This window comes from Mixophyes fleayi, chromosome 9 (genome assembly GCF_038048845.1).
Source record: "Mixophyes fleayi isolate aMixFle1 chromosome 9, aMixFle1.hap1, whole genome shotgun sequence".
Lineage (NCBI taxonomy): Eukaryota > Metazoa > Chordata > Amphibia > Anura > Limnodynastidae > Mixophyes > Mixophyes fleayi.
This window is the reverse complement of record NC_134410.1, coordinates 111174263-111187027: the sequence shown is the minus strand read 5'-3', so window position 1 is coordinate 111187027 and position 12765 is coordinate 111174263. Positions and strand designations below refer to the sequence as shown.

At 41.7% G+C, this 12765-nt stretch overlaps 1 protein-coding gene across 2 annotated transcripts in view; it reads right to left on the bottom strand.

Annotated features, from left to right (window-relative positions):
* Nucleotides 1-1505: 1505 nt before the first annotated feature.
* Nucleotides 1506-12765, bottom strand: part of TSR2 (TSR2 ribosome maturation factor) — a 32822-nt gene continuing 21562 nt past the window's right edge. For both annotated transcript variants that reach the window (XM_075184925.1, XM_075184923.1), the window contains exons 2-5: nucleotides 6279-6369; nucleotides 4286-4377; nucleotides 3205-3363; nucleotides 1506-2504 (exon numbers count right to left, since the gene is read on the bottom strand). In XM_075184925.1, the coding sequence (XP_075041026.1) occupies nucleotides 2352-2504; nucleotides 3205-3363; nucleotides 4286-4377; nucleotides 6279-6369 (495 nt within the window). In that variant the 3' untranslated portion in view covers nucleotides 1506-2351. The remainder of the gene's footprint in view (nucleotides 2505-3204; nucleotides 3364-4285; nucleotides 4378-6278; nucleotides 6370-12765) is intronic.

Below are 12765 nucleotides of genomic sequence, written 5' to 3'. Positions count from 1 at the left end.
TAACAGTAGGATTTTATAGACTGATTAAACATTTGTCCTACTTTTCTGTTTAAATGAAGGTAGCCCTTAGGTCTCCACATCCAGCTACTGCCATGTTGCTGATGGGATGTAACATCTACACTGCATTAGAACAGCGCCACCTGGTGGCTACAATCTGAAAGAATTCTTATCTGACATTCAATTCCTAAGGGTTTTGTAATAACTTTGTTTTACTGCTGTACTATATACAATTTTGTAAATCGTCTGCTATGGCTATTTAGAGTAGACTAGCAGACCAGGCCCATCCTTAACCCTTTTATTTTGTAAGCATTGAAATCATACACCATCTAGTGATCAATATTGGAACTTATACAACCTCTAAATGTGTGCTTAGTCATCACTTGTTTCATAAGAGTACCTCTGCCAAGAAAAAGATGTCATTATATAAAAGTAATGTGAAATTCATGCTATTTGAGAGCAACATTGCAAAATTAAGGGCTACATTGCAGGATATTGACAACCCTGGTGTGTTTGACTTGGGTAAGATTTGCTGCATGCAGTCTTCATATACTGTTCAGCGATTATGCCCTGTGTATTGAAGTGGGTGGGAGAAGAGTTTTGTACATTCATAAAACAGACCAGGCTTTCCCAAATCCACTGCTCAGGGGCCCTAACAGTGCAGGTTTTCCATATCTCCTTGCTGGAGCACAGGTGTATTCATTACTGTCTGACACATTGTAACAGATCCACAGGTGGCCCTAATTATTTCACTTACGATCTGGAAAACCTGCACTGTAAGGGGTCCTGAAGACTGGATTGGGGAACCCTGCAACAGACCATGGTTTCTCCTCACAATAGTAGTACACCTGTTAGTGACTGCAACTCCCAACATGATCAGGCATACTCAAGGGCCAAGAAACTAGATTAGGCCTCATACACTCAGGCGCTTAAAATAAAATGCTAGTTAAAAATCATAACGAGAATCTTGTACTTTGTCCACACATTAACATAGTGGTCGACTGACCAGTCTCCAATGTTCCCTACAGCATTGTATACTACTGTATGAGCATTCCCATAGAGCTCCATTGTATTTTACCAAGCATTAACATTTCTGAACGCTGCAGGCAATGGTTAAATTGACACAAAAACTCAGGTGTCTGAACTCAGTCCTCAATATTTACCAACAGTTCATGCTTCAGGATTCTTTAAGCGTGCACAGGTGAGTTAATCTATTTGGCTGTGTCCGTAATTATCCCACCTGTTGCTACAGGCAGAAATCCTGAAAACATGACCTGTTAGTAGCTCTTGAGCACTGCTGAGTAAACACTTGTGTGAGTCTGTGTTTAAATTTACGTATGGGACCTTAGACTGCTTGTGGCCTGATAACAGAACTGAGCTCAGCTGCACAGAATAGGGGGCAAATTTTGTGATGTGAGCAAAAAAACAGACTGAAAATTGTTTGCGAATCATTTCTGAAAAAAAAAAAAAACCCTCACAGGTCTCTTTAAAATCTGATGAGTCATTTTTAATTAAAAATGGAAGCTCCAAAAATAAAATAAGAATACATATTTAAAGTCCGGAGGTTTTCGCCTCCCCTTTCTCCCGCTGTGCAAACAGACTTTGGCTGCCAGGCAGTTGGCAGAAGCCCCAGGCATTTTTAAGTAATACCTAATCCATCGCCAAAACACAAGGCAAGAGTGAGAAGAACAATGCGCTTCAATACAGGTTTCTCTTAATAGTCACTTTGGCAATGATGAGCCATTATCTCAACCATGGCTAGATGTAATTCAAATCCCACACCTATCCAAAGTAAGACAGGTGCTCCGTTTTTAAGACACTGTCTCTTTAATTGCATTTTGGATTGGACGGTCCTATTATGGGAACAGAAATCCTTTTGTCTCCAGGTGGTTCCTATACCCCCTGCCTCCAGTCCAGACACTGAAATTCATTTTTTTTTAAGCATTACTGTATAACGATGCCCAAGGGGAAATTACAAAAGGTGCTCTAATAGCACTGAACCAGAGAGAAGAGTTCATATCAGACACAGGAAGAGAAGTTCAGTATGTTGGGGAGTAAATACAGTAATGGCAAAAAAAGAATAAATAAATTGGATCTTATGGTGGGTTAAAAAACAAACAACTCTAGTTCTCCCTGTGGGCTGCACAGGATTTAAAATAAGTCCCGAGTTAATATATCACTGTGTTACACGCAAAGGACAATTCATGATCCGTTGACTTCTGCACAACTGCTTTGTCGTCATGTCCTGAGCCGCTGTCCTGCGCCCCCAGTCTTACTGGTACACAGGGGGTCTTCTATCCAGTATGCCAGGTAACGCAGCACCACCTTGCTGTGCTTTCTACAATCCGCACACATTACTTCTTTTTCCTCCGCACCACAGTCCAGCCCTGGACCTCCTGTTCCACCTCTTCAGGGTCCCTGCTGTGCCCATCAGCCCCGGACACGCTGGGTGCAGCGGAAACAGTTGGCGTGGAAGAAATATTCATACTCGTCTCACAGTCCATTGCCTGTAGGAAACAGAAGGAGCATGCGTAACAAGACAGATGGAAACAAGCTGTACGAGACACAGGAGAGTAGAGGCATCAGAAACCAAGGTAAATCAAGCAGCTGCTTTGCCTTTGAAAATACAGTGCCATCTGCATTAAATATGAGATAAAACACTGCTGACCCCCCCCCCCCCCCCCAATGCATTTTTCATGCACACAGGGAAAATCTTGGCAGTTTTTATTTGTAGCAGACAAATACTGGCCAGCGTTATTTTTAACCTGTAATTTTGAGTTGAACTTGGTAGTACCCCCTTCCTTACTGTAATTCTATCCGCACATTTTAAATTTGCTGTGACCACCTCATGTGCAATGAATTCCACAGCCTAACCGCCCTTACAGTAAAGAATCCTTTCCTGTGCTGATGGTGAAACTGTATTTTTTTTTATATTTACAACTAAAAACTCACTTCTTGTCGTTATCAGGCAAATATTTATACACTTTTACCCCAATTCTACATGCTTTTCTGATCAGATGTAATTACATCTGACAGATTGGTGATCGTGCAGAGATTTGAGATGTGTAGGGGTGCATCACGTCTCAGATGGCAACAGCAGACGACTGGTTAGCTGTCTACATGGCGCCCAGACACTGGAACACTCCTCAGAATATTTAGCTTTACACTGCAACTACAAGAGTGGTTTGCTCCACGATAAATCCCTACCTCATCATCACCATCACTGCTTTCCTCATCGGCTTTCACTTCCTGTACATTGGCTTTCACGTTGTACTTCTTCTTAGATAGTTCTGCAATCTTTTCTTTCACGGCGGCTGTGTCTGCCTGTCGACATTGGGTGTAGAACGTGCACAACTGCTGGGAAATCTGCACCAGGGGGAAGTGATAGTAGGAGACGGGCACATGACAAAGGTCTCAAATCACAAGAACAACAACATGGCAACACATCAGCTAAAAATCCCCCAACAAAAACAAACCAGTTTCCTGGTATAGGAACCATGGTATGGTTATGTGTGGACATCTCAGTATTTCTAGGAATAGGACATATAAAATACTTTTCCTCCCATCAGTTTGATAGGGGCCTAACATCTGTGCTGCTCCTTCCACTATCGCCCAGTCTGTGGCTTCTTGCAGCTCAATCCAGTCTCATGGTATAATTATAGGACATCTGTAGATATTAATGCGCTACAATTCCCAGCCAGCTGGCAGAATATGTTGGGAGTTGCAGCTAACAATTATCCTACTTCTATGGGGAGTTCCTTGGAAGAATATAGTAACTCCCCTTTAGATTGCAGCAGCCAAAATTAAAACAAGAGGAATATATGAAGTTCATTTCACCAGAATCTTCCTGTGTTAGTTTGCTAGGAGCCTAACAGTGATCTCCTCCTACTATCTAACTCAGACTTCTTGCTCCTTACATCATGTACCCGTCATATGCAGCCCTGTCCTCGCCGACATCTCACAAGTGGATAGGACACTGCCTCCCACAATGTCGGCACACTCGCCTCCTGAAATAACCTGTGCTGCTGTGAGCATACCCACGGTTGCTACAAGTTTTTCCATTTTCAACCACTTGAAAAACAGGGGAAACAACAAAGAAGCAGGACAAGACTTACTCTGGTCAAATGCTCTGTAAACACAAATAACTACTAAGGGGGTATATTTACTAAACTGCGGGTTTGAAAAAGTGGATATGTTGAGCTTATCATTCAAAAAAGATTTAAAGAATGTTAACTCCCAAATTAAAGAATTAGTGTTGATTACAAAACGCACAAGATCATGTCCTTACCAAAGGCAAACTCCCATCCTCCACTACTGTATCAAACTCATCATTCATTATCCCCTGAAGAGTCTCCTCCACCTCATACTGCTCCAAGTCGGCTGCAAACAAGAACATATCAAAGTGAAAATACACAATTATCATGGACATACTTTCCTTTTGGAGTGTGATATATATAATTTTCTATTTTTATGTTTGCAAAAACGTGCTACAAAATTTAACAACAATTATACAGTCCTGTCTCCTCTAAGTGTGCTTAAGGAGAGAAGATCTTCCACCTATTTACATGCGATTATAATCAGGGATGATATTAGAGGTCATGCTGCCCCTAGGTTTCACCCCCAGATCGGTGACTACTGTAGAGGACCACGGCAGTTCCCCCATATACTGAACTGAAAGGTATTTTTAAAACACGAGCCACTCTAGTTTGCTTCGCACCCTTGCGACCAGGATGGCTTCTGATAAACAAACCATGACCCGATAGCTCCTATATAATTATAATCTCCAATCTGATGGCTATACAGACCAAAGTGTAATGGCTAGGGTGCAATATAACTCTTAATCCAGGGGAAGACCAAACTTTTATGGTGTAAGGTAAACTGTGTGGTGCACAGTCTGCATTGAGAAGAGAGATTGGGATATTAAGTCAAATATATAAATGACATAGACTACCCAGCTAGTATCCAATAGCACGGTGGCTTAGTGGTTAGCACTTCTGCCTCTCAGCACTGGGGTCATGAGTTCAAATCCCAACCATGGTCTTATCTGTGTGGAGTTTGTATGTTCTCCCCGTGTTTGCGTGGGTTTCCTCCGGGTGCTCCGGTTACCTCCCACACTCCAAAAACATACTGGTAGGTTAACTGGTTCCTATCAAAATTTACCCTAGTCTGTCTCTATCTCTGTGTGTGTGTATGTTAGGGAATTTAGACTGTAAGCCCCAATGGGGCAGGGACTGATGTGAATGAGATCTCTGTACAGCGCTGCGGAATTAGTGGCGCTATATAAATAAATGGTGGTGATGATGATGATGATTAGACTAGTACAAGTGCCCCACACTATACAAGTGCCCCCATAGTGTACCATTATAGCAGTGCCTCCACATATCAGCCTGTGCCTTAATAATATACCAGTGACTGACCACACATGTACATAAAAGCCTCCTACAAAAACCCAGGGCAGGCATGGTCTCAATCCCGCACTTAAGAGAAAATAATGATGTCAGTAACAAACTTTCTCCACGTTTACAGCTGCTGTATGAAGGAGGACAACACTCTCCTGCTTCTATTGCTAGGATGTTAAGTTGCCATAGCTAGCATACAATACAGAGAACAATAGTGTAGATATTAGACAACTCCTGAAAACTAGGGACGAGACAGACCTCTCACCCATCCAGTCCTTGTGGCTACTGTAGACAGCTAACCCCAGAGAAACCGCTCTGCGCCGACAGAAACCTCTCACAGTAATACCATCAGAGTGTTGCAGAACTGGTAGGCAAAGGTGCCAGCCCAAAAAAGGGATTGTGATTCTGGACAGTATGTGAGACAAGTGTGCTCTTTAGATTTGCTTTTGCAATTATATATTTAAATAGGATAATGAATTTAAAGTTATTTCATGTTTATTGGCTTGTATGTGCCCAAATTATCATACTGTTGAATGACCAATATAATTGTATATTTCTCTTTGGATATAAATACCTATTAAAAAATAAGCAGGGGCAATTTTACCCAAAAACAAAGAAATGTAGTGTGACCACTGGGTAAGAACACCGTGCTCAGCCTCATTGGAGAATAGGACCAGTGTGCTTGTAGGGGGCGCTCTCTCGCCACATGATCTGGTCATGCTCGGACTACACAGTGGGTAAAGCATTAGCTCAAGCAGCTGCCACGTACAAGGCAATCCCAGAAGTGGCGACTCTTGTAACAGAAATGCTTATTTGCATGCAGTTTATTCACTTTCACAGCGAGGTTCTTCCAGGTATAAAATGAATAATAAATAAGCTTACAATTAGTATGGAAATACTGATCCACAGCTCCCACCATCCATTCTGCCTTCTCATGGGCATGTAGACCCCCGAAGCCATTCTCCACAGCTATCTGTAAACAAGAACAAACATCGACTACTGGTTAGATTTTGCAGTACTAATCAATAAGTCAAATCATGTCTTACGGACTACAAACTTGATTTTTAAAGCAATCAGTGCCCCAGAATAAATATGCCATTAACTATGCTCCCTTATTTCTCCAATTTATTTTGAGCCCTTGTGTGTACAACTTTCTATTGTTTGGGATCAGTTATCGGGGCTACCAGCCCAGAGCTTGACTATGGGGATTTTAGGGCAACTAGTAAATGTGGGCAAGAATGATCCCAAAAAGGAAGGTGTGCTTTAGGCAGCATAATAGAGAAACTAGGAGAGACATACAGGAATTTCATGAGGACCACCACTTTTAATATACTGACACAGCCCAAGTAGAAAAGGGGGAGACAGGATCAGTGTTTAGACCTACGGACAAAATTATCCATTAGTGGTTGCACAGTCTGTGGTCAATACTGTATAGGGTCTTCCAGTGGCAGAACACCCAAAGATTTAAATGCATCTACCCTCTGAAGAGGCAAAGATATGTCTCTTGAAAGCACATTATCAAGCTACAGGGAATATATAGGTTTTGTCCCAAATTACATAAAGCCCCAAATATATGTTCAAAAACGATCAATAGATTGAAAGCAAAGACCAAAGAGAGGATGGCATCTTATCCACACTTAATAAAGAGTTTGGCCCAAAGTCAAATTGGGACAAAACTAACCAAATGTATCTCCACTCTACAGTCATGGCCAAAAGTTTTGAGAATGACACAATATTATTTTTCACAATCTGCTGCCTCAGTATTTATGATGGCAATTTGCATATACTCCAGAATGTCATGAAGAGTGATTAGACGAATTGCAATTAATTTCAAAGTCCCTCTTGGCCATGACAATGAACTCTATCCCAAAAACAACATTTCCATTGCATTGTAGCCCTGCCACAAAAGGACCAGCTGATATCAGGTCAGTGACTCTCGTTAATACAGATGAGAGTGTTGACGAGGACAAAGGCTGGAGATCACTCTGTTATGCTGATTGAGTTAGAACAACAGACTGGAAGCTTTAAAAGGAGGGTGGTGCTTCAAATCATTGTTCGCCCTCTGTTAACCATGGTTACCTGCAAGGAAACACGTGCAGTCATCATTGCTTTGCACAAAAAGGGCATCACAGGCAAGGATATTGCTGCTAGTAAGATTACACCTAAATCAACCATTTATCGGATCATTAAGAACTTCAAGGAGAGAGGTTCAATAGTTGTGAAGAAGGCTTCAGGTCGCCCAAGAACATCCAGCAAGAGCCAGGACCGTCTCCTAAAGTTGATTCAGCTGGGGGACCGGGACACCACCAGTGCAGAGCTTGCTCGGGATTGTGAGTGCATCTGCACACACAGTGAGGTGAAGACTTTTAGAGGATGGCCTGGTGTCAAGAAGGCCAGAAAAGAAGCCACTTCTCTCCAGGAAAAACATCAGGAAAAGACTCATATTCTGCAAAAGCTGCAGGGATTGGACTGCTGAGGACTGGGGTAAAGTCATTTTCTCTGATGCATCCTCTTTCAGATTGTTTGGGGCATCTGGAAAAATGCTTGTCTGGTGAAGGAAAGGGGAGCGCTACTATCAGTCCTGTGTCATGCTAACAGTAAAGCATCCTGAGACCATTCATGTGTGAGGTTGCTTCTCACCCAAGGGAGTGGGCTCACTCACAATTTTGCCTAAAAACACAGCCATGAATAAAGAATGGAACCAAAACATCCTCCAAGAACAACTTCACCCAAGAACAGGAACAGTTTGGTGATGAACAATGCCTTTTCCAGCATGATGGAGCACCTTGCCATAAGGCAAAAGTGATAACTAAGTGGCTTGGGGATTAAAACATCGAAATTTTGGGTCCATGGCCAGGAAACTCCCAATTCCTTAATCCCATTGAGAACTTGTGGTCAACCCTCAAGAGGCGGGTGGACAAGCAAAAAGTTACAAATTCTAACAAACTCCAATCATTGATTAGGCAAGAATCGGCAGCCATCAGTCAGTATGTGGCCCAGAAGTTGAATGACAGCATGACAGGGTGAATTGCAGAGGTCTTCAAAAAGTAGGGTCAACACTGCAAATATTGACTCTTCGCATAAACTTAATGTAAATAAAAGCCTTTGACAGTTATACAATCCTTGTAATTGTACTTCAGTATACCATAGCAACATGTGACAAAAAAGTCTAAAAACACTGAAGCAGCAAACGGTGTAAAAACCAGTACTTGTGTCATTCTCAAAACTTTTGGCCATGACTGTACAGAGTCAAGAGTTTTACGCAAGTAAAGTACATCTACTACCATGGACCCACTACTGTTGGAACAGAAGGATCTGCAAGTTAAAATTAAGTCTACGCATGTTGCATGTTGCTGGCCAACAAGGCCTACTCCGGTCGCCACTTGCCATTTGAACCGGGAGTATCCTGTACACCAACACTGGCATCCTCTTGCAGGGGTTCAACTTGCAAATATCTGTGTAGTAGGCAGAAGAATACTTCTGATTTGGAGTTCCGTGTCTATTGTGAAACATTGTGAGGTGATGGAGTCAGAAATTGATCTTTTAACCCTTTTGCTGGCAGGGGTCCATGCCAAAATTGCATCTCGGGATCGCACATCTTCTGGGTCTGTTTCTACTCCTTACTTTATTCTAAAGCTGCTGGGCCTGAATCATTAAGGAAAATAAGGCAAAAAAATTGAGCAAATGTTCTCCGGGACAAACCATGTAACAATGCAAGGGGTGCAAATTAGTCATTACTTTTCACATAAGTTAAATACTGGTTGTTTTTTCATCTAGCACACAAATACTTGATAACTTTATTCTTACACTGAAATTTAAAGTTGTTCTAGGACATGCCCTACCCCTAATATAAATCTGTCCCCACATTTTAAATTTACCTCTCCCTCCAATGTAACATGGTTTTGGCCAGGTGCAAAGCTACTCCTTTTTAATGCTTTGCTCTCCTTAATTACTCAGGCTCTCTAAGTTTACAGGGATGTTAAACACATGCACTTAGAGGTTTGGTTTATAAATAGGTTTCCTCCTCTCAGCTGCCACAATTTGCTAAACCAGCTTTCCCCATTCCGCAGGAAACGGCTGACATGATTGATATGGAATGGCAGAGAGCCACAAAAGGTTGCAGTGTGTTCCAAATTCCTTAAAAGGTAACCTTAAGATGACATGGTCTCCAAACATTGGTATAAGCCGTTTAAAAATTAACACAAAAATTGACTGTAGCTTGACTCAAAACACAACGAATAAAAACAAAGTCATATTCTGTCGTCCATTCAAAACACTTGCGATACTGAGGGGCTGTCCGAGATCCACATATTTAGCATTTTAAGCCACAGTGGATATGAATTCCGGAATCTCTGGAGCAAGCTTCATTGAAAATACTATAATTCAAGGCAGGTTTTTTCCGTTAGCCGTGGTCTCAGCAAGTTGCGAACCTTATTTTGTGACCCCCTCGTTAATACTTTCTTTCCGACAGTGTGGTGTGAAGGCTGGCCTCTCATTTATTGTCAAAGAGGTCTCCCCTTTTCACCTGAATCAATATTCTGTCCTGCCATCGTGATCACCATCTGTTGCCTTCAACACAAACATAATAATGCAACCTTTGGATCCAGTTAAGTGTCATTTCATCATTTAGAAAGTCAGTAAGCTCATTGTTCCATTCCAGGGATCAAACAAGCGTCTGCTGGAATCATCTTCCTCCCTGAGCAATTTAACTGTTTAAGTTATTTCTACAGCTCATAAATGTCCAGAGTTGATGCCAACGAAAGGTTTGAGGGCACACTCAACCATTGGTACGGCAACATCATGGGCAGCTAAGACGAGAGTTACAGGAGAAGTGATCACAAAAGCGCCAACTGGCGCATTTCACAAACATTCAGTAGCGTCAGGTTGGATGCAAAGTCTCTTTCCACCCCCCCCACCCAGTTGGTTAGACAGTTCTGGGGGCAATGTCAATTTACTATTTGCAGATAACACTTGTGCTTTTCACTCCCTGTTCACATTTAGTTTATCTCCCATAGTCATCAACACTGTAAAGGTTGGGCAGGAAAATTCTTACCATAATATTAGATTCCTGGCCATCGAGACCAGCACTGCCCCCTTTACTCTTGCCTAATTATTAATACTGATTATTATATTATTTTTTATTTGGGGTGGGGTTAAAGATTGATAATAGAAAGAGCATAGTCATCAAATGCGAAGATCATGGAAAGGGCAGGAAATTTCCATACTTACAAACATCATTATATGTACGAAAATAGACCTACGTGCATACACAAACAACAGGAAAGCTACATTAAAGGGCATATCACTAAAATAAATAGATTATATATAATTTTTTTTACAAAACAATATACACTCATCATAACAATCGGTTGTAGGATGAGACCCTAAATTCAACACTAGAGGGCAGATTCAACTTGGCACAAGGCAATGGGATGTGTCTGCTTAGCAGATTGTGTTGGGAGTTTTTACTAAAATCTCCGCTCGTTGAGATGCGAGGTCCAGCGGCACCTCACCGCTAACTGAATCTGCCCCTATGTGTAATTCACTTACACAGCACTACCAGATTTTCTCCAATACTGCCCCCCCCCCGCCCCCTCTTTTGTGTCTGTACCTTTTCATGAATACAGAACTCTCAGACTAGTCAAGGGACTCAGATCTTAAAAAATAGTAAAAGGCAAAAGAAGAAATGATCGGTTCAAAAGAGGAAGATCTGGAAGGTCGTGTCAAACATATGATTAGAATGCAAGCAAAAGTGTTTGTTTACCCGAGTCACTGGCAATCAGGTAGGAAATTATAAGATAATACAGGATTCCGAATATCCACTGTATACATTGGAGCAGATCTGCTTTTCCATTGAGCCCTTATTATCTGAGCAGGGAACTTCCATTTCCTCATTACGGTCACAAAAAAAATCAGATTTTCTACGCTTTTTCCTTTTGTAAAACCCTACCTACCCTGAGTTGATATGTAAATAAACTATACAAGTTATACAAGCCATACACTTCAAGAGATATGTGATAACACTAGCTTGTTTCCATTAAGCAAAAGGCCAACTAAATTTAGCAGCTTATTTTTATAAAATGGAAAGAGTTCTCTTCTTCCTGCGGAAACCGATTTGATAAGGTTGTGACAGCTCTGTGGACAACGTACAGTGAGGTCAGCATCTCTATACGTTGTGAGTATACTACAATAACATATGTCAACATAGAAATACTTCACAGGGCCACTGTGGTGTGGCGCGGAGTAGATAGAAGGCATGTTCCATATAGCGCTCTTTAGGCCTCATACTTACTGGTGTCAACCTTGTGTCTTTGACTAGCATCTTAAATTGTGGCAGCATTGCAATTTCCCAAATGTTGCCAGCTTCATTTAACGCATGTTAAGCACATTGAGGACAATTAAGTCACCACTAACGACCTACCAAGCACATGTAAAACACATTTGTCATGCAGATTCGCTAGCATTGCAATAAGAGGCCAATCAGTATCCTGCCTTATGAGGAACTTGGTGCTATAGAATCAGGGCTGGTGCTGGGGTACCAGGCACATTAGGCAAAGCTTCAGTCAACACACATCACATTACAGCCAGAGAAGGCATGGAACAGACATGGCCATAATAAGAGCATCATGGTCACATGGTCCGCCATCCAACTCCCCCCACATTCATGTGGCCCGGAAGGTCTGCTCAATGCAGTGTTAGGTGGGCACAGCTCCCTCTCTGGACAAAGATCTGTTTGCAGAGAGGGGTAATGACACGGTTTACTGCTGCACCTAAATGTCAGTGATTGGGAGCACAGCAGCCAATGAGAAGGAGGAGGCAGGTGCTGTAAGGAAAATGAAAACACTGAATGAGTGACATTCAGTGATGTAGGTGCTCCAAAAACCTTGGCACCATACCATCAGTTTCAAATACAATCCCAATCATGACATGTTTACTGATAATGATCGATCAGATAGATGACACTCTCCATGTCATGAATACCTCCTGTGCCTACTTTGCCACCTGTTCCAATTGCAAAAACCTTGCTGACCAGGCTAAATGTAAATGGGCTTTATGTAAGGGACTGTCACTCTGTGAATTTCCACTGTGAAATCTGTGATCCAAATTTAATAAACAGTTTGTTTTTGTTAAATGAATGAATAAGAAGCTAACTTTCAGAAGTCAGTTAGTGAGGCAAGCAAAATAAGGACATTTCCAGAAAAAAAATCTTGTAAACATAAGACAGTCCCTTCAAATTAGGAATAAATAGCAATGATGCAATACGTACGTATAGGTGTAAATCACAAATAACTAGACTATATGCCAACATTTGAAAACAGATTCCAGTGACCTTTTGCTATTGCACAGGTGAATCTGTGCTTATTGTCCA